The 22,891-nt window shown below is 35.6% G+C and overlaps 3 protein-coding genes across 4 annotated transcripts; 2 read left to right on the top strand and 1 right to left on the bottom strand.

Annotated features, from left to right (window-relative positions):
* Positions 1-1,207: 1,207 nt before the first annotated feature.
* On the top strand, positions 1,208-8,786 carry LOC111479926 (uncharacterized membrane protein At1g16860-like). Its single transcript, XM_023124838.1, has 6 exons — positions 1,208-1,435; positions 5,451-6,419; positions 6,878-7,033; positions 7,468-7,679; positions 8,186-8,363; positions 8,398-8,786. Exons 2-6 carry the CDS (start codon positions 5,526-5,528, stop codon positions 8,410-8,412), a joined length of 1,455 nt encoding a protein of 484 aa, XP_022980606.1. The 5' UTR covers positions 1,208-1,435; positions 5,451-5,525; the 3' UTR covers positions 8,413-8,786.
* A 1,731-nt stretch (positions 8,787-10,517) lies between these two features.
* On the bottom strand, positions 10,518-12,809 carry LOC111480000 (60S ribosomal protein L7-2-like). 2 transcript variants are annotated; one of them, XM_023124946.1, is made up of 7 exons: positions 12,708-12,809; positions 11,780-11,958; positions 11,573-11,670; positions 11,433-11,490; positions 11,184-11,263; positions 10,997-11,099; positions 10,518-10,917 (listed from the first exon to the last, which is right to left on the bottom strand). In XM_023124946.1, the coding sequence occupies exons 2-7, from the start codon at positions 11,954-11,956 to the stop codon at positions 10,702-10,704; spliced, it is 732 nt and encodes a 243-aa protein (XP_022980714.1). In that variant the 5' UTR covers positions 11,957-11,958; positions 12,708-12,809; the 3' UTR covers positions 10,518-10,701. The 2 variants fall into 2 exon arrangements, with proteins under 2 accessions (XP_022980714.1, XP_022980713.1); XM_023124945.1 differs by having other exon boundaries at positions 12,704-12,806.
* A 2,004-nt stretch (positions 12,810-14,813) lies between these two features.
* LOC111479921 (cytochrome P450 71A1-like) lies at positions 14,814-17,331 on the top strand. Its single transcript, XM_023124829.1, has 2 exons — positions 14,814-15,870; positions 16,521-17,331. The coding sequence occupies exons 1-2, from the start codon at positions 14,959-14,961 to the stop codon at positions 17,148-17,150; spliced, it is 1,542 nt and encodes a 513-aa protein (XP_022980597.1). The 5' UTR covers positions 14,814-14,958; the 3' UTR covers positions 17,151-17,331.
* The last annotated feature ends 5,560 nt before the right edge of the window (positions 17,332-22,891 follow it).

Below are 22,891 nucleotides of genomic sequence, written 5' to 3' on the forward strand. Positions count from 1 at the left end.
TGTCCTAATCGGTTCGTGATCTGAATTTAAATTATTTTTATGGTAGGTTTGAGCACAATTTTATTTTCTATAAAATTATTTTCATACACCTTTTTATTTGTAATTAAAATAGAAAAAGTTTAACAACTATAATATTTTAAATTATAAAAAATTTAAAATTGGAATTATATGTGATTAAATCATTGACATTATAATTTTGTCACCCTCCATTTAAATAATGCTCAAGTTTATATTATTAATATACGCACTCGAAATGATCTTAGGAGCACTGGCCGCCATGGCCTAAACGTTCCTCATGTGCCTAAGAAGCCGAGGAAATCTCGATCCCAGTGGGGTACATACACAACCCTCGGGCTCAACGGTTAGGTTCGTCACATAAACGGGAGCAGACGATTCCCTCCTCTCTCCCGTTCTTCGCCAATGTTTCAAGGTGATCAGGTTCAGCCTGAAAGAGAAAGATAAGTACCTTAACGCATAGGGCTTTTCAAAATTAAATTATTATATATTTATAAAAAGTAAATTAAAAGTAAGGATCAAATAATTATTTTTCTAAAGTTCAAAAATGAGATTTTAACCATTTTCAAATTTTTAAAAAACAATTATTATTGCAGTACCAAAAAAAAATATTTGTTAATTTATCTATTTTTAGATATATTATTATTTTTTAACTACAAATTTAAATGTATTTTGGTGTATGAATTAGAAAATTGTTAAAAAGATGGTTGAGTTGGAGTATGAATCAAGTAAAGTTATTTATTCAAATCTACTAACTACCAAAATTAAAAAAAAAATTAAAAAAAAAATATATATATATATAATTAAATATGTAAATGTTTTGCACTTTTAAATTATTAATAAAAATAACTAAAATTTCATAAATCTAAAATATGATGACTTAATATCTATTATAAAAAATAAAAAAAATCAATATTCTTAATGAATAATCTTAAAATTAATATTTTAGGCGTGAATCCATTTCCATTTTGAATATTTTAAAATTTTAACCGACTCAAATTAAATTGAGTTTAAATTGGATAATCTAAATTGGGATCGAAAATGAATTTTTCAATCGTTATGAAGTGAAAAATATAATTAGTTTATTTGATGGAATTTTGGGGGAAAAAAGGACTGTACTGAATAGTGATGATTATCAATAATTACAAAGTTAATTATTTCCAATTCTGTTTTAGATTTTTATAAATTTTTTTTTGGAAGGGGACTGACAAAACCCACCAGTCGATCCGGTTGTCCGCAGGAGAGGGAGAGCGACGGAAGTTCGGATAGCGAGCGAGAGAGAAAGGGAGCTAAGTCTTAGAGAGGAATTGAGAGACTGAGATTTGGATTGGTTTTGGAATTTTCTGTTTTTGACACATTATGTCTCCTAATCTCTGGATTTCTCCTCCCATTACAGCTGCTGCCACTGCTTTTCCTACTGGTAAGTGCTGAAAATTGTGTTTCCCTATCTTCATTCTCTCCTTTTCACTTCGTTTCTACTCTACTACTTTGCCACTTTCTGTCTGCTCTTCCTGAATCCCGCCTCCCTCGTAGATCTTCTCCATTTCTCTGATGGATGTGTTTTCGTTTGTTGTTCTTGTTGTTTTTCTGGTCAGCTGATGATTCTCTTTTTTAATCAAGTGTTCAATTGATTGTAATCTTCAATCATGTATGTGTTCTTACAGATCCTAGTGCCTTAATCAATTTCAGTGCCAATCACGAGATATTAAATCCTTTATTTTCTCGTAACTGGTGAGAACATCCTAATTTCGGTTCTTTCCTTCTGCCGTTTTTCTCCCTTTAGGATAAGGGTAAGACTTAATGAAGTTTCTCCATGTTCCTTTTTTTGGGGGTGGGGGGACATTCATGTAGTGAACTTTGTTCCTAGGATTTCTTTTCATTTATGCCAGTTCCATGTCGTCTAGTTTCCTGCACATGTCCCAACTTCTCAACTCTAAACATTTTATTCATCATCACTTCTGTCTATCAGTTGATACGGGTTGCTCTCTTTGTTTGAATAACGTCCGGAATTCCAGTTTTTTATTTTTCCTTCCTGTTAATTGAATTCCTAGCTTAATGGTTAACTATTTAGGTGGATTAGAAGCTAATGCTGCTTAATTATCTGATTTTTGACAATGTACCAAGTTACCCTCAAAGGTTCCATTAAAATAGGTTCACTGTGGATAATATCTGTATGTTTCTTACCCCTTCTCCTCTATTCATCAAAAAGTCATTCAATATTCACTTTTCTAGATGGTCTTTATCATGAATATGTTCCTGTAATTTAAGATTTTCTTAACTAATGTATGTTGCTGTTTCGCCCTCTGAAGATATTGGGAATCTTTGTCCATAAATTTTAAGTGTATGTGCATTACATAAATAAGTGGCTTTGTGATTCGTTGTCTTTCTTGCATAACTGGCATCAATTCGGAAATAGAGTCATGTAGGGCAGCCTTTTCTTTTTTAAGATTTTCACTTGTACTAATTGTTTTATGTGCTATTTTCCACAAGAAAAACTTCACGTTTTTAGGGTGATCTCCTTTCCACATTGTCTTTGTTAGCGTAGGAGTTATTGCTTCTACTTTTTTCCTTATGTTCATTTTTTCCTTAGTAAAGAAGACCTCGATGGGAAGCCATGCCAATGAGTTTGCGTCATTAGACAATACAAATGGGGCAAGATCGAGGCTTAATTCAGCCTATTCCGTGGTTTCGTTATCTTTTAGGTTCCTACCAAGCTTCAGGTCCCATAAATTGTTGACATCATTCCACATTTCTTTGATCGTAACTCTTTTTCTATGAGAGAGTCTATACAAAAGTGGATACCGTAGGGCTAACGTGGCGTATTCAATCTATGGGTTGGTCTAGGATGACGTGCTTCCCCCATTACTCACCCTCTGGCGAATTCCGCTAGTGATTAGGTTTTGGTGTTTTTTTTTAAGATATTTCCATAGCCCTTTTGCAGAAGATAGAAGGGGTCAATTTTTACGCGATGTAGGAGTATATTTAGTTCTCTTTTGATTTCCTTTTGCAGAAGATAGTCTTTATAAGTTTTCCCCATACATTTTGCGAGGAGAGCTTAGTTCTTCTCTTTTACCGAAAGTAGATCGAGTTCTCCATTGTCTACTGGGAGGTTTATTATATATTTCATTGAACAAGGTGTGGACTATCTTTTTGTAGATAGTTTATGAATAATCTTTCTTTATACATAACCACTTTTTGTAACATTTCAAATAGCCATGTAGCAAGTAGGGAGGTTGGACAGTGTGACTTGTTTTAGGGTGAGCCTTCCGCTCTTTGATGCATGACATAATGACCATGTTGAGAGCCTTCTTTCTATTTTTTCAATAATAGTCTTCTAGCAGGAAAAAATATTTGTGGTTTCCAAGAGTAATCCTAGGTACATATTCGACCATTCACCCTTTTTACAACCTTATCTATTGGAAAATTCGTCAATAATCTTTGTGCTAACATTGATACCTATAATCTTTGTTTTTTTTGGAGATTGATATTTTGTCCAAAGATTTTTTTTAAAATGTTTTTACTGTCTTGATCATGTTTTTTGTACGGAAGAGACATTTGACAAATCAAAAAATAGGATTGTATCATTTACAAACGGAAGGTGGTTGATGCTTAAAACCTTCATTGCCACTCTGAAAGCCCTTTATCTATCCTTCACATTTGGCCTTTGTGAGTAGGCAACTGAGACAATCCATGACCATTATGAAAAGAAAATGGGATTGTGGCATAGATATTCTCTCTCGGTCTTCCATAATAATATGTACCTAGGATTACCCTTTTGTGGGGTTTCTTTCTCATTTAACAATCATCTTCTGATCTTGCCCTGCATTACTCTACTTATCAGATAAGAATGTGTGTTTAAATCTAGTTTAATGCTAAGTATGCTGAATTATTAAGCGGCTAACCCTTTTGTTCTCTCCTAATAATTTATTTAGGGCAAATTATACTTTTGACCCCAAGGTTTGAGTTTGGTGTCTATTTGATCCTCGAGGTTTCAAAAGGAACATTTTTTATTCCCTGAGGTTTGACAAAAGTTCTAAATGGTCCTTGGACCGTTAATTGACTCACAAAAATTGAGGTGTCATGTTGATTGTGTAATGTTGAGTGGGAAAATTTATTAATTTAATATTATTATTAGTGGCGTGGCTTTTCCACTTCTTTCCTCTCGACCCTTCTCCCTTCTATTCCTCCAATTAAGTTTGCCACCGCCGTCACTACGTTTCTCCTTTCTCATCTTCCTGTTAATTGTTGTCATTGCAGTCATGAAATGTTTTTTCTCCGTTCTAGATTTGGAACGAAGTAGAGTTCTTTTGTCAGTTCCTGAATCGAGGTATGAAACGAAGACAATATAAAGTATGGAGCAAATTAGTTGATCACAATTCTTAATAATCTTTTGTCCAGTCTTTCCTTCCTCTAATGGTATTATAAATATGGACCTACATTCCCAATCATTTGAAGGATCAAGAAAAAATGATTTTTTTTTTTTTTTTTTTTTTTTTAGTAAAACGAAAAGATTTTAAAGGTCCATTCGGTCACCCGAAGCTGATAATGGGTTGTGATAATCTTCCTCCATCATTCCAATACCATGGTCGAATCCTTGCGTGTACAGTGAAATTTCCACGTTCAAGCTTTCTTGTTCGGCATCCAACTAGAATCTGCTGGCTTTAATTGCGGCGCCAGGTTAGGGAAAGAAAGTTGCGACTAATGGGGGGGAAGGAGGAAAAAGAGAAATGGCGGGTTTTGAAATTGGGAAGAGTTGCGGTGGTGTAATGTTTGTTTTGTCCTTGGATTGGAGAATCTAGGTCAGCGTGCTCTGCATATGCCTTGCCAGAGTATGGGGTTTGGAAATGGGGAATAGTCCATTAGCGATGATAGAGTTGGAGAGATCCAGACTATGATCCACGAGACGGGCGGGGATGTGAGCTTGGCCAAAAGAGAAGAAGAAGAGAGGAAGGAGAATGACTGGAGAGAGGAGAAGCCACCTCACCAATTCTTTTATTTATTAAACTAATAAAATTGTCAACTCAGCATTACACAATCAACAGCTTGATTACCATGTCATCATCCAGTCGTCAACTAATAGTCTGAGAACATTTTATAATTTTCCAAACCTCAAGGGACTAAAATGTTCATTTTGAAGCCTCATGGACCAAATAGATACTAAACTCAAACCTTAAGGAACCGAAAAGTTATTTTAACCATCTATTTATTTAGGGCTAGTCAATTCTAATTCTATTGGAAACCCCAAATACATTATCTGAACAACAAATACATTAATGCAGTCCTTTGGCTATCCATGGTTTATGTTCTCCTAACTTTACCTGTAGCTCTTAATTCAGCTTTCAAGACATATTTGTTTTGATTATCATGCACATCTTTTGTCTCTGACTCATATTTGATGTTTTGAATAAAATTAATTAGAATATTTTGGTCCTCAGGAGAGACTTGAGCATTACATCAGCTGCTGATATTTCTGTTGTGTTAATTCCTGTCGAATATTTTGAAGAGGCAAGATGAGTTCCAGAATACAATCCCATCAGCTTAGCAATGGCCTCTACGTATCAGGGAGGCCTGAGCAGCCTAAAGAGAGAACCCCAACGATGAGCTCTGTACCCATGCCCTATACTGGTGGAGATATTAAGAAATCAGGAGAGCTAGGGAAGATGTTTGATATCCCTGTGGATGGCTCCAAGTCCAAGAAGTCAGGACCTATAACTGGTGGCTCCATGAGGTCTGGATCTTTTGGAGGTGTTGCATCTCACTCTGGACCTATCATGCCTAATGCTACATCTCGCGCCATGTACACCACCTCAGGTTCTTTACCTTCTCAAGGCCTTTCTGGTTCAGCTTCATTGAAAAAATCAAATTCTGGACCTCTGAGCAAGCATGGGGAACCTGTAAAGTTGTCTGGTCCACAGTCTGGTGGAGTAACACCTACCGGTCGTCAAAACTCTGGGCCTCTTCCTCCTGTACTACCTGCAACAGGCCTTATCACATCAGGACCCATTTCTTCAGGACCTCTAAATTCTTCTGGAGCTCCAAGGAAGGTTTCTGGTCCTTTAGAATCTATGGGATCCATTAAATTACAGGGTTCTGCAGCTCATAGTCATGCTGTAACTACTCTTACTTATGATGATGATTATTCATTTGCAAAGAACTTCCCTAAGATAGTATTATGGTCATTAATTCTTCTATTTGTGATGGGTTTTATTGCTGGGGGCTTTATTCTTGGAGCTGTCCATAATGCAATCCTCCTCATTGTGGTTGTGGTTCTTTTTGCTGCTGTTTGTACACTTTTCATTTGGAATACCTACTGGGGAAGAAGAGCAATTATGGGTTTCATTGCTCGCTATCCAGATTCTGAACTTAGGACTGCAAAGAATGGACAATTTGTCAAGGTCTCCGGGGTAAGTATGTTTCTTGATATTAGTAAAATGTACTTGTTTTGAGTTCTTATGGTAGTTTAGATATTTACACAAAATTTAGCGGAAAACATACTATTTTCATGATATAACTACATTTATGCGGAAACAACTTCACTGGACTTGGTTTAGGTAATTATTTTCGAAGTTCACTTAAAGATATATTGATTTTTTTAAAAGAAATTTCTGTTGACTGCGTACGTTTGGAAGGGAGACCTTTGTGGCCATTGACATCTTCTGATAGTTCTGATACATTCAATTGTTAGAGATATCTTATCCATGCCCATTGTCTAATATGTTATAGATAGATTTCTGGGCACATAGGAAGTGAAATGTCGCATTTCCTCAAATGGAAAAAAAAATCACTTTCTTCATCTTGTTGTGATGTTATCGTTATACTGCTTTATATGTTAATTGTAATTTGTTTTGTTCATGTTCTAAAGGTGGTTACCTGTGGTAACATGCCCCTGGAGTCATCCTTCCAAAAAGTTCCAAGATGTGTATATACATCGACGAGTTTATATGAGTACCGCGGATGGAGTTCCAAAGCTGTCAATCCTACACATCGCCGTTTTACTTGGGGGCTCAGATCACTAGAAGTGAGTGACTCAGGACTCAATTTATTGTTATGGTTGATTAATTTTATTCTCCTTGAAGTTAATTTATTGTCTCTCTCTCTCTCTCTCTCTCTCTCTCTCTCTCTCTCTCGTGTGTATGGGGTTCAAAGTGTGGGGCTGGGGATTATGGGATATTATGGTTCATTTTATCATATAATTTTTCTTACAAACTCATGAGCATTGAAGTTCTTTTTCCGATTAAAAGTATGATTCACTAATTTAATTGGAGTTTACATGGTGAATCAATGAGCCATAAAATATTGTCACACCATTTACTTACCTATGTAGGTACTAAAATTATCTGCAGTTTGAAGTTGTCTATAAATGTCCTCAGCTACATTGTTGCTTGATTTGAAAGTTCAATTTTGTTATTCAAGCCAATTACAGCTGTATTTTTTTTTTGCTGTTATTCACAGAGACATGTGGTTGACTTCTACATCTCTGATTTTCAATCTGGATTAAGAGCATTGGTTAAGTCTGGTTGTGGAGCCAGGGTGACTCCGTATGTTGACGATCCAATTGTTATTGATGTTAATCCAGTAAATGAAGAATTATCTCCCGACTTTGTCAGGTGGTTAGGAGAACGAAATCTTTCAAGTGAAGGTCGATTAATGCGCTTAAGAGAAGGGTAATGTACCTATTTTGTTGATGCTTTGAAATAATTCATAACTACGGATTATACTTTTCCATTCATTATTTGATGAAACTTAGCAAAATGAAGAAAGCCAGAACTACAGAAAGTGTCAAATATAGTTTTTTAGAGCCTCTGAAGGAATGTCTTGGGTCTCGCATTTTTTTTCAAATTAGGCTATTAAATTATTGTAGATAATTTTAAGAGTCGTTTCCATGATATGGTGAATTGTTTTACAACCTCTGATGATCGCTTCAACTGTTGGTACCGGCAATCTTTAGTCATCATTGATCCTATCCTATTCTCCTGCAAATAACTTCAAACGGTCTTTAGGACTAGTGATAGTGCCAGAATCATCACGTAATTTAGAATCAATGCTACCCTAAATGCATGGTTCATATTGGTACATATTGAGCTTATGAGCGCCTCTGAACTAGTACATTGTATCATTGAAGAACGGTTATGTGGCAGGTCTTACTATTTGTTATTTGTGAAATGTGCAGGTATATCAAGGAAGGAAGCACGGTCAGTGTAATGGGAGTTGTTCATAGAAACGAAAATGTGCTAATGATTGTCCCTCCGCCTGATCCGATCGCAAGTGGGTGTGAATGGAGCAAGTGCATATTTCCAGCTAGTATTGAAGGTATTGTATTGCAGTGTGAAGACGCGTCGAAGAACGATGTGATAGCCGTGTAGCATCATGAACTCGAACGATGTGATAGCCGTGTAGCATCAGGAACTCGCTTGACACACTGAGCCTTTGCTCACGTAAGAATCTTCTTTCCTCATTTAATATTTGGGTTTGCTGGTGGTGGTAGGTAGGTAGGTTAGGACTGATGAGTTGACAGAGATTGCAAGGGTTAAAGAGGGGATGGGGTGGTGTTGTTTTTAGTTTTGGTGTATAGTTTTCGAGAGTTTCTTTTCCACGTTTTTGGTGGAGGGAAAGGGCATGAGAAAGCTTCTTGTAGTAGGGATTGGGATTGGGGTTGGTGTTCGTGTTCGTGTTCGTGTTCGTGTTGTGGAGAAATTCGAACTAGTTCAAACAAGATTGACGATTAATGTTAAATAGAATCAAAGTGTACGCGTTTTCTGTCTTGATTCGAACATCTTCTTGCCAATATCAGCAACATTCCTCTATTTCATTTCTCCTTTAGAAGATGTCCACGGGCTGGGATGGAGAAACTCTTCTCCATTCTTTTTCCCGACATCTCTTCCAATTTTTTATTTCTGGTAAGAAAATTCATTTATTTTCATATGAATGGAAGCAGAGATTCTCCCTAGAAAATTGGTAAGGTTTTAGCTCTTATACTATATATATATATATATATATATATATATATTTCTTTCCAAAGACTTTTTTATTTTTATTTTTTAATATAATTTTACTGCCAAAATTCCAATATTACAATAGAGTCTTTTAACAATTAAAAAAATATTTAATACATTTAGCCAATAGTTAGAAATCTTTCTGCTATTTTTCTGTTCTCAATTTCATACCCCACAAATTCAAATTAAATAGACATTTTAGTTTCTCCGCCCTTTCCAAATTTATTTCATTTCAAGTTGGTAAGAAAAAACCTTTGATATTGGACTTTTTTTTTTTTATTATTATTATTGCAAAAGTATAACAAATGAAACCTAAGCTCCAATTATGTATGAGTTAAATTGATTCAACGCTTAATTTTAACTTTATAGCTTGAATTATACAAAATATCCTTACATTTTAACTTAGATTTGAATTATGAAAATTTTCACTTTTACCCTTAACTGTTTTTTTAAAAAACCCTTCCATCAACTTTTTGGTTAAAGATTAAAAAGGAAATGTTATATGACAAGAGGTTATAAAAATAGTGGTAAAAGGTGGACTTAGCTGGATTTGAACTTCCAAATCTTAAAAAAATAGTATACATGTTAATTACTATTGAATTGAAGTATGCTCGTGTTGACATTAAATTCTTAACATTTAACTTTGTTAGAAAACAATCACCTTTGGAGGTAGAATTTATCGAAAATCGAAGGAACAAGAAAATTCAAGGAACTTGGGAATGTTCGAAGTTGTAGTGGTTAGAGGAGTAGATTCCGAGGTTGGAGTTATAGTCAAAATGACAAGGAAAAAGTATGTATTATGAAAAAATTAAAACATGAGTGAATGAAAGATGTTGATAAGAGAGAAATTCTGGATGAATAGAGTTAATGGGAAGTGTACGCTCGTAAAAACTAGAACAACAATATAGAAAATGATTAATTAACGATAAGAAGAAATTTATCAAGCAACAGTAATCTTAGGTTTGATTGCCTTTAATTTCTTTGTTCGTTCTCTTTCATTTCAGACTTCATGTTCTAAATTTAATTCTCGTTAATTCATCATGGGATAAGTCTCCAAATTTTAGAATTCCTATATGCTTTACTTGTTCTCACCCATTTTAAGGAGGAAAATAATATAGTATAGAAACGGTAAATAGCATAATTGAAACTCAAAACAAGTGAAACTTATCATATTATTTTCATATTTATTTGAATATTTGAATGAGAATTTGAACAAATATAACGTTACAAAATTACGTTATATTATTTTCATATTTATTTTCATATTTAGTATTGTTAATAGTATTTAATGCAATTTTTTAAATTTGTATTAATGGTCTTGAGTGTTTATAGTATTGTTAATAGTATTTCATGTTATTGGACTATTATTTTAAAATGGTCTCGCAGGAATGAGGTAAGCTCATATTCTACATCTTTTGGCCTTAGTTTGTCAACATTTTAAGCCACCAGTAGACCTCTATGATATAAAAAACTTATAAAAGCCTTTCTAATCCTACTATTACAACCAAATAAAAATTGAAAAGATAAAACTACCATTAGTATTAAGGCCCTCAAAGTGTAGTATCCGACATAAACGAAGTCTACGCTACTTAAATGTAGAAAGACTTGACTAACTTTGTGAACAAAATTGTTTCTACTTCCAGCGATTGGACAAAAAGAAGCAAGAATCAACGACAACAAAATTGTTCCTCACCTAGTTCATTCTCCTGATAAGCTCATTGATATAATTCTCGCGATTGCCAGCGTCTCCCCCTTCAACATAATGATTCCTCTTTTTTTCCAATCCGCCCAAAGGTGCCTTCAACTTAAAGGGCCATAGGAAGTTATTCGCCTCCTTAAAGTGAGGACCGACAGTCATGATCTCGTGGACGAGATCTTCCATGCAGATGATGCCATATTTACCCAGAGCCTTCATTCAATAAGAGAATATAAGAAACACTAACCATTAAAACTTAGCTGAGAATAAGAGATGGAGGAAAGAGAGAGACCTGCTCCACAATTGAGTTGTCAGTCAATGCTACTCTCCGCTTGTTTAGCTTCCCATAACCCCTCTTGTAAATAAGTTCTTTAACGCTCTTCAAATTGGGGTAGCTGAAAAAATCGCATTAGTACTTCAAACAGTCTGTTAAGGAGGAAGAAAGTTCTAAGAATTAAAATCTCTACGGCGAGAAATACCCATAGGTCACATAAGGCTCGACCCTGTGAAGCATATTCAATGTTGCTTTGTTTACTTTGAGGAAGACACCGTTGAAAATCTGAAACAAAAAAAAGAAGCAATTATCGCACAAACAATAACAACCAGCTAGATCTCTCCTGTATTAATCAAAAACTATACAAGCATTTCGAACTTGCCCAAATATTACGATCACTAGGCCTAACAACAATAGGGAACTAACTCAACCATGTTAACTTTTGATATTGTACCTGCCTCAAACGCAACAGCTGCAATATCTTTCTCGTCTTTGGGTCAATGGCATTGATACTGATATTTCATCAAATTTTGGGACATCAGAACATAAGATCATGTATAGCAATAAATCAGTTCATTCAAAAAAGACACATACCCACGAATGCGAGTGATAAACAATAATTTAGCCTCAGGAACAACGTAAAATCCTCCTTTTAATTTGGCCTCACGCTTCAGTCTAATCAGCTCTTTTTCCTATTCAAATTCAAGAACCAAATGTAAATGCTCTAAAATGAAAGCATCAAACTCAAGGGATTTAACATAACAAAATAGGTAACTTAAGAAGGGGGAAAACAAAGTATACCTGCTCTTCATACTCCTTTGAATATAGCTTAGCTCTGTTGAAAATCAGCTTACGATTCTCTGTATTCTTCTTCTTGGCCGCTTCAAATTCTTGCTGCTTTGACAATGCCCATTCTTCATTCCTCTTCGTCTTCTTCAAAACTGACTCCGGAATCAATGCTTTGACTTCTTCACCCATAACTAAGAAAATAGATATCGAACAAACTAATCAACTTCCAATGAACTATGATATTTCCAATCACTTTCTCGCTTATGTTCAACAAAATGCTGAAGCCATCAAACCCTAAACCCTAAATAATTAAGATTGGCTGCATAAAATGGTTTTTAATAACAACTTCCAAGAAAAAGAATAAAGAAAAATGAAAAATCTGCAAATACCTATTAAATGTATTGATATACAAATTATCAATGATTAATAATAAACTAGAACAAGAATTTCGTCTAAAATGTGAAGATAAAATAGCTGTAAGAAAAAAAAAACAGATGGAAAACAATTGAAACACAGAACAACGATTAATTATTTTAACTAGACTGACGACGCTGAGGATGATATTAAGAAAAAAGGAGAAAATATATTCATAGCAACAGAACATTTCTCTCTTTCATCGATTCTGAAAAACGAAAAGTAATGAAATCCGTCTTTACTTATCTTTCCTCTATCAGGCTAAATGTACACATCCAGAATCATATTCCTAAAAGTCCAATACTAAAAATGCACTCGGAAAATTCTTCTAACCAGAGTTAAAGAGAATAGAACCACATAGCTCTGAGGGTGAAACAAAACTACAGCTCTAATTCCAAATGCAAAGAATTATATTATCAGAAATCCATTTAGAAACCGAGGAAAAACTCATTAAAAGCGACAGTGAATTCAAATTAAAAAGGATAAATAAAGATTGCGTATAGCCGATAGAGAGAAAATTACTAACTGGCAACAGAGCTACCCCTGATAATGTGCAGGTTCTAGCAAAACGAAATTAGGGTTTCCCCGGCTGGGCAAAGAAGAAGAGAAGAAAATTATGATTATATAAGGATGGGGCGCATACGGGACTAGGCTCCTACTTTTTTGGAAGCTCAAGGCCCCAAGAAATCAAAATAAGCACCGGCCCACCAAGGCCCATTATTTGACCTAATAGGACTTTCTCTATTAGGCCCATCACTATCACCATCCCCCTCCCGCACCCGAGCCGTGCTCAAGGTCATGCTTATTTAGAGTGTATTGCCTATGGACGCATGTCTATGTCATGTCAAACCCTTTATTTTCTTTCATGTTGTATTAGTTTACTTTTTTTTTTTTTGTTCGTATGACCGTTCGGCAAAATCGTTTTTAGGTTTGTCAAACATGAATCGCATCAAAATGTACTGTAGGAGACTAAGTAGTCATCAAATCTCTCTGAGTAAATGTTGTAATCTCTTTTGCCCAAATCTTTTCAATGCAATTGACTTTCACGATGCCTAATTTCGATTTGTTTTTAATGATTTTTCTCAATCACATTTTATAAAAAAATTTCTCTCAAAACATGGCTCGAGGTTCGACCATACGTTACAATTGATTGCAAAGTCTGATTTTCACATGCTAACTTGTTAGGTGGATTAGAGTAAGTACTGCACAGTCGTTAGTCTGCTACCTAAAAAGTGCAATTATGACAAGTGGTGTCAAAGCTTCACTAGCTCCTAGTCCCATCAAAGACCGAAACGATGTCGGCACAAAAACAGTTGGCTAAGTCGCAAGTCGAGTGACTCACTGAGAACAAATATGGTTTGTCCCAGACCGATAAACAGACAGAGCGATTCCGTTGCTTGCTCGAAGAATACTTGCACCACTTTGTTGACGCTTGTTAGAATTGGGTACAATTGCTAGATGTGGCTCAATTCTGTTTTAATTGTCAAACTAGTTCGTCTACTGAAAAGAGCCCGAAGAAGTGGGTGGACAAAAAGTGTCGCCCCCTCCAATTTCGAATAGGAGATCAATTCTTTAAAAAAAATGAGGCCATAATAAATTAGATTCCATAGCCGTAAGGATCAGAGACTTGTTAGAAAGTATAAAGGACCGGTTAAAGATCTCAAGAAGATCAAGTCTACATCTTACAGAGTGGCATAGCCCACATGGATGAAAACTCACCTAGTAATTCATGTGAGCAACCTAAAACCTTATCACCTCGATCTAGATAATGAAGGTTTGGAATCAATCTGAAACAGAAGGACACCAAGAAGATCGAAGCAATCATAGCCGACAGAGTTAGAAAAGTTGGAAGACCTATATGGTGGATCAGAAATTCCTCGACAAATGGAAGAACCTCCTTATAGAGGAAATGAGCTAGAAATGCATCGAAGACCTAGACTCTGTCGTGATCCACATTGTTGAGTTTGAAGATAACGGACTGATAGGGACATCAACCAATTAGGAAGAGGAGGATGTCATGATCATACTTGTCCAAGGCGTGTTGTCATGGTTGGTGTACATGCGATGTCAAACCCTTTATTTACTTTCAAGTTGTATTGTTTTACTATTGTATTTTCTGTTTATTTTACCGTTCGACGAAATCATGTTTAGGTCTGTCAAACATGGATCACATCAAAATGTACTATTGGGGAAACAAGTGGTCATCAAACCTCCTCGACCAAGTATTATAATCTCTCTTGCGCACATGTTTTCAATGCAATTGACTTACACAATGGTTCATTTCAACGATTTTCTTCAACCACATTTTCTAAAACCTTTTCTCTTAAAACGTCGCTCGAGACTCGACTATATATTAGAATTGACATCCAATTTTGATAGGACCTAGCTACCTATCTACCTATCTACCTACCTATCTATCTATCTAATACAAAATTAAATTAAAACCGTAATTAATTTAAACCGTAATTAAATTATTAATTTGTAGTTGAAGATTCGTAACGACCACTGGCAGCTGCGTTCACACTGACATGGCCCACTCCGAATTTCCACTTGAATTATCCCCAAATTTCCATGTCCTCCCTGCGTTTACTTCTTACTCCAAGTCACATTCTGTGGCTCCGAGGAATTTCAGCTGAGACTTCGAAGAAATTAATGTAACATCTTTCACGAAATTATGTCCCAATTTTCTACCTAATTTTCATCCTATAAATACCCTTTCATCCTCGGCGGATTTCCACCATCTTTCACCATCTCCTCTGTTTCTAGCTCCGATCACCATGGATTCCATCGAGCTTTTTCCTTCATGGGTTTCTTACGCCGCCGCATGGTTGGCCATCCTCGCTTTCCTCCTCCTCTCCCGCCGCCTTCGCCGCCGCAATCTCAATCTCCCCCCCGGACCTAAACCATGGCCATTGATCGGAAACCTCGACTTAATTGGCTCTCTGCCTCATCAATCCATTCATCATCTCTCCAAAAAATACGGCCCCATCATGCATCTTCGCTTCGGCTCATTCCCTGTCGTCGTTGGCTCCTCCGTCGAGATGGCTAAGATTTTCCTCAAAACCCATGATCTGAACTTCGTGTCCCGCCCCAAAACCGCCGCCGGAAAGTACACCACCTATAACTATTCCGACATCACATGGTCCCAATACGGCCCTTATTGGCGCCAAGCTCGGAAGATGTGTTTGATGGAGCTTTTCAGTGCTAAACGGCTTGATTCTTATGAGTATATCAGGAGGGAAGAAATGAATGCTCTGCTTCGAGATGTTTATAAGTCCTGTGGGGAAGTTATGAGGGTTAAGGATTACTTGTCCACTGTGAGTTTGAATGTTATAAGTCGAATGGTGTTGGGGAAGAAGTATACGGATGAGTCGGAGAATGGTATTGTTAGTCCGGATGAGTTTAAGAAAATGTTGGATGAGTTGTTCTTGTTGAGTGGTGTTCTTAATATTGGGGATTCTATACCGTGGATTGATTTCTTGGATTTGCAAGGGTATGTGAAGAGGATGAAGGCTTTGAGTAAGAAATTTGATAGGTTTCTTGAACATGTGTTGGATGAACATAATGCGAGGAGGGAGGGTGTGAAGGATTATGTGGCTAAAGATATGGTGGATGTTTTGCTGCAATTGGCTGATGATCCTCATCTTGAAGTCAAACTCGAGCGCCATGGAGTCAAAGCGTTTACTCAAGTAAGCTCCTTTTCATTAAAGCTAAATTATTAGGAATCACGAACCTTTACAGTGTGATATGATATTTTATATTACGAACATAAGCTCCGATGCTTTACTTTTGGTTTTCTCAAAGGTTTCATCTCAAAAGAGATGTATTCCTTACTTACTTATAAACTCAGGATCATTTCCTTAATTAGTTTACGTCTGACTCTCTCCCAACAATTTTCTCCTTGAACAAAGTACATCATAGAGCCTCCCCTGATGCCTATGGAGCTCTTGAACAGAGTCTCTACCCTTAATTGAGGCTCGACTACTTCTTTGAGATCCTCAAACAAAGTACAATCTTTGTTCGACATTAAGTCACTTTTGACTACACTTTCGAAATTCACAATTTCTTTGTTCCACACTTGAGGATGATTATACTGTGACATGGCTAAGTTAAGGACATGACTCTGATACCATGTAGGAATTACGAAACTTCACAATGATATGATATTGTCTACTTTGAGCATAAACTCTTATAGTTTTGTTTTTGGTTTCTCCAAAAGGGTTCGTTCGTATATTCTTTACTTATAAACTCACAATATCCCTTAATTAGCCAACGTAAGACTCCCTCCCAACAAAGCCGTACTGTAAACCTCTCCTAATGATCTGTTTTTCACGTTCAGGACCTTATAGCAGGCGGAACAGAGAGCTCAGCAGTAACAGTAGAATGGGCAATGTCAGAGCTTTTGAGAAAGCCAGAGATATTGAACAAGGCAAGGGAAGAGCTGGACAGAGTGATCGGAAAGGAAAGATGGGTGGAAGAGAAGGACATGGCATCATTGCCATACATCGACGCAATAGCCAAAGAGACGATGCGGCTGCACCCTGTAGCGCCAATGCTAGTGCCGAGAATGTGCCGAGAGGATTGCCAAATAGCAGGGTACGACATAGTGAAAGGCACGAGAGTGCTCGTGAATGTGTGGACCATCGGGAGGGACCCAGCAGTGTGGGAGAACCCAAGCGAGTTTAGCCCAGAGAGGTTCATGGGGAAGAGCATCGACGTGAAAGGGCAGGACTTTGAGCTCCTGCCCTTCGGGTCTGGACGGAGGATGTGCCCTGGGTACAGCCTTGGGCTGAAGGTTATCCAGACGAGCCTGGCCAATCTGCTGCACGGATTTACTTGGAGTTTGGGTGAGGACATGAAGAAGGAAGATTTGAATATGGATGAAATCTTTGGTCTCTCCACTCCCAAGAAATTCCCTCTGGACGTTGTGGCTCAGCCTCGGCTTCCTCCTCACCTCTACTCCATTTGATAGTTTTCAAATAGTCTACAAAGTCAAAGTCTAAGTCTAAGTCAACGGAAAAGTCAAAGGAAAGGGATGGGACTGCCAACGTGGAAGTACTTGACCCCTTATAGATGAATTTCGTGTACACCCAAATAAAATTATGTTCTGTCAATTTTTATTTCCTTTTTTCATATATAAATATATATATCCCATGTGTTTGTGTATTGAAATAAATTTTATTTTGGGCTAATTTTTGTAATTTGGATTTTATTTCGTTATTATTATTATTTTTTTTTTAACATTCATCAACTTTATAACTAACGACCCAATATTTTTACCAACCTATAATCGTTATCGTATATATAACGTAACCGTTTTATGCAAAAATAATCCTTTAAAACGTATTCATAAAACATTGTCATAAATGTTTAATAAAAAATCTTTAACGCAAAACAACTAAAAAAATAAAATAAAAATATTCTAAAATTAAATACAACTATTTTAAAAATTAAATTTTCATATTTAAAAATATATAAAGTAAGATGGAAAGAAACTACAAATATATAAATTAAAATAAGAAATATTTAAAAAATATAATTTATTTAAAAATTTAAATATTTACTTAAAGAAATATTTAAGATTAAAAAACATAAATTATTTTAATAGATAATATTAATCTGGATACTCAAAAAATAGATTTAATTCCACTCCACCCTCGTAAGGGTTGATAATTAAATCCATCCGTTTTGGGCGAAAGAGAGGATACCTCGATCGGGGAAGAGAACGGGAAAATACTATATGACCCAATATATTTGACAAGTCGCACTATAGGTCAATCCACGATGCATCTTCATCTCCACAACTTCGAAAAAAGACTTTTGAAATACCAACCGGCATTAAAGCAAACAAAAAGGAATTACGTTCATATTTTATACATAGATTGAATAAGTTCATAAGGAACAAACGAACAAATATGTATATATTACACATTATCAAACAGACGAGTAGGAGATATACGAGGGGGCAGCAAGAACACTGGAATGGGCAAAGAAGTCTCCAAGAGAACCCTATGTTGATAAGAGTGAGCATAGGCTGCTGCCTCTATGATATCCTTCATCAACCTTGTGTNGTATTCTTTCATCTTCTTCACCATGGCTATGCATTTCAGTTTCACCCATCTTAGTCTTATCTTCCTCAGCATCCTCCCCCATGCCACAAGCCGCCCCAATCTCTTCCCCCCCAGCCGTGCCACTGGCATTCGTCGCCTCCGAAACCGCATCCCCCGACGTGTCCCACGCCGCAGTCCCGCTGCACGCTGCCCTTCTTCCGGCTGATAGAGTTGACCCATGTTTGAGTTCTTGGGTGCTAGTGTGTGAGAGATGGGATAGAAAGATTGAAAGAGGAAAAGATTGCGATGAAATAGAACTTAAGGCTCAAAATATGTGGGTTGTAGTTGTTTGTATTAATCTTAAGATAACGTATATTAATATATATATATATATATATATATATATATATATATATATATATATATATATATATATATATATATATATATATATATATATATATATATATATATATATATATATATATATATATATATATATATATATATATATATATATATATATATATATATATATATATATATATATATATATATATATATATATATATATATATATATATATATATATATATATATATATATATATATATATATATATATATATATATATATATATATATATATATATATATATATATATATATATATATATATATATATATATATATATATATATATATATATATATATATATATATATATATATATATATATATATATATATATATATATATATATATATATATATATATATTGAGAGCCAGCTTTGATGTAATGTAATTCCATAAAATATAGTCGAATTGAAAGCTTGATTTGATTTAAATATTGTTTATGCATGAACCCTATTTTAACTTATTCCATAATTAACTAAACTATTTGAAGTGTTCTCATTTTCATTCTTCAACTATATATATATATATATATATAATTAATTAATTAATTATTTAATTTGTGTTCATTTGTTATGTCAAGTGGACTTTGGTGGAAGTATAAAATGTTGGAAAATGTTTTTTTTTTAAAAAAAAAATTATGGCATTTGATTTATGAGTTTTTAAATTTAATATTTAATCACTAGCATTAGAGAATATTGATTTTGACTCTGGATCGAAGCACGCTAAACTAAGCCTTTTCGGAATAGGAACCACTTTCAGGTACGTGAGTGTTACGATTGGTTATGATTGGAGAAAAATGAAGCCACATGTTTTTATGGATCCAAGTATGTGAGCGTCACGATCGTACATTTACTAGCAATTGATGTTAGAGTGAGCGGGCAATATAAAATTGTATGCACTCGTAACAATGGACACACAGACACACAAATTTGTTTGAGCAGGAAATGAAAGTATTGCTTGCTTAGAGATTAGGCAACTTTCACATAATTCGTAGTCTCATAACCATCTTCTCCCTTATCATTTTGAGCATATAAAAAACTTAGGTGTCCAAGTCTTGCATGTAATAGTCAAGCTGAGTGTGTGAGTGCGGTTAATAAAAAGATGGGTGGGCTTGTCTCTAACAGTATCTTGTATAGGAGGTTAGACAATTGTTTAACCTTCACGAGGGCTTTATTTTGTTGAACATCCTGAGGAATGAGCTGACTAATTTTCATTTGACCAAGACTAATAATGCTATGTGAAATTCGAGATGTAATATACCTTGGTCAACAAACGCTGATCGTCATTCTTGTATCGGAATAAGATGAATCATTTGCTTTAGATTGCTATAATTGATCTATCCCCAAATTTCATGCTTTCAATGAGATTTTCGTCAAGCTCCTCGATTTTTGGTCTATCTCAAGTCATGTGGTTGTTTATTTTGTTGTCCAGATACCACATGTTTGTCGTCACTCGATCTTCTCCATTCATGACGTGGTTCGTCGTAACCTTCTTAACATCAGTGTGAGATCTTGGTCATGTGTGAATAGGAGGTTTGGCTCCTCATTGTGCTTCTTGATACGACGCTTGCAACATAATGCCAATATTTTTCACAAGAGTACATTACTTCTAAGTGTTTACATCGCCAATGGTTTGTGAATAGCGTGGCCTCCTCTGCCGCCACATTTATGATCACGCCCATCAATTTTACTTTCTATGATGTATTCACAGAGTCCCTTCGTGCCTAAAAAATAAAAATTAGTCACGTTTTTCTTTTTAGTCTGTGCAAGTCACTCGTGTGTGAATAAAATGTCCTTTTATTATCAGTCACCGTAGCCACAAAATCTCTCCTCGTGAGCCTTAAGACCACCAACGACCTCCTCAGCTAACATGTTCTTAAAGTCATCAAACTTCTCAATGGAGGTAATGATCTACATGAATTTTCTTGATGACGTAGATCTCCTTCACCTTGTCATTTAATGTGAATGTCGATAATGATAATTATCAACCACGTGGATAACCTCATAATCGCTTTTCAAAGTCTGCACCTTTGCTTTCTTAACATGTTCTCCCACCTTTGTTGAGTTCTTCTCTGCCAACATGAGATAGACATCCTTTAAAATTGTTCAATAGATGGTAGAAGAGTCATCTTGTTCTTGCGCCCTTTGACGTCATGATCCAAATTTCACGTCAACTTAATCAAATAAAAAATCTAGTCAGCTTTTTATTATCAAAGTCACTGTCATATATATTAGACAAACACGAATATTGTTCATATTGAGCATAAGCTCTCATGACTTTGCTTTGGGCTTCCCAAAAGACCTCTTACTAATGGAGTTAGTATTCCTCATTTATAAACTCATGATTATTCTCTAAATTAACCGATGTGGGACTATCATCATCCAACAATATATATATATATATATATGAAAAGAATAATTTAGAAAATATATAAATGGAGAGATAAGATAATAATTGGTAAATTAGAGACTTAAACATCATTTATTAATATTTAAAAAAAATATAAAAAAGGTTGAATTATTGAAGTTGGTGGAACTTTGTGTGGCCCACATGCTGATGTGATTCAACATTTATGATATTATTATTATTTTAGAATACTATTTTTTCTATGATAGTAAACGAATCTTTGCACCCCAAAGAGAGACGACAATAAGGCTAATATGTATGCTACTGTTCCGATTCGATCTAGTACGTTCGAGGGTCCAATGAAGTGTAGGCTCAATTTACTCTTTCGTTCGAACTTCAGAACACCCTTCAACACACACCTCGTTATTTCATAACAGTCCACGATTTGTCGATTTCCATTAGTATCTCTTGTTTCAGTTCTTCAAGCTTGAGTACACACAACTCCCTTATCATAATAGTCCACCTTTGAGAAACGTCGACTGGTCCTACTGTTAACTAGCCCGGTTGGAAATCAATATTTCACCGTCGGAGTGTGATTTGGAAGATAAGTTGGGTCAAGTATGCCAGAACTCCCTCTATTACCAATTCCTGTTTGCTCAAAATCTGCTTACACTCGTGTCTCTTTAGTAAACATGGCTAACAAGTGGGTTATTTGTCAATTTAGGGCATCGACAACTATGTTCGCTTTTTCTTGGGTGATGCTAGATGTTTGTTTCTTATTCGCTAATTCTAGCCACCTTTGTTGTCTTATGTTCCGCTCCTTTTGAGTTAAAAGGTACTTCAAACTCTCATGTTAAGTGTAAATTTGAGTCATTTTCCCTTATAGATAGTGTCACTAGATTTTTAGTGCAAAAACCATTGTTGCTAATTCTAAGTCATGAGTGGGGTATTTTTGCTCATATTTCTTCATATGCACAAGTGATGACCTTCCCGTGTTACATCAACACACACCCCCAACCCTTTCTTAGAGGCGTCACTATAGACTATATAACCTTCTAAACCCTCTGAAAGGGTTAGTACTCGGTTGACACTAGCCTATGCTTCCATCTTATAAGCGAGCTTCACATGCCTCCATCCACATAAATTGAACGCCCTTCCTAATCAATTGTGTGGGTGGTGAGACTATTTTGGCGAAGTCCTGTATGAAGTGTTAATAATAACCTGTCAGTCCCTAGAAACTGCACACCTTAGTAACGGTAGTTGGGAGAACCTATTTAGTGACTACTTTCACTTTTGCTGGATCCACTAAAACCCCCCTTTGACAACACTTGTCCTAAAATGAGACCTACCGTAACCAAATTTCACGCTTGGAGAACTTGTTTTTCCTCAAGATTGTTTGGACTTTTTAAAGGTGTAACTTGTGTTCTTGGTCCGTCTTAGAATACACTAGGATGTCATCTATGAATACGGTAATAAATGTGTCAAAACAATCTTTGACATTTGAGAGCCCGAATGAACTCCATGAACATTGACATTCATCAACTCCATGAACAATCTTTGACATTCATCAACTCCATGAACATTGGAGAGCCCGAATGAAATAACCATTAGCTCATAATGACCGTACCTCATTCTAGATGTTATCTTTGGTACATCCTCACGATCATAGTCTGCCCGTAAGTCTATCTTGAAAAACGTTATTTCTTCCCTAAGTTGATCAAATAGGTCCTCTATGCCAGGGAGAGGGTACTTAATCTTTGTTGTTCTCTTTGTTCTCTTATTCTTAGTTCCCTGTAATTAACGCACAAGCGTATTGATCCATTTTTCTTCTTAACAACCAGTATGAGTGTGCCACAAGAAGACACATTGAGGCACATGAAACCTTTATCTAACAAGTC

This window comes from Cucurbita maxima, unplaced genomic scaffold, assembly GCF_002738345.1.
Source record: "Cucurbita maxima cultivar Rimu unplaced genomic scaffold, Cmax_1.0 Cma_Scf00005, whole genome shotgun sequence".
NCBI classification, from domain to species: Eukaryota; Viridiplantae; Streptophyta; class Magnoliopsida; order Cucurbitales; family Cucurbitaceae; genus Cucurbita; species Cucurbita maxima.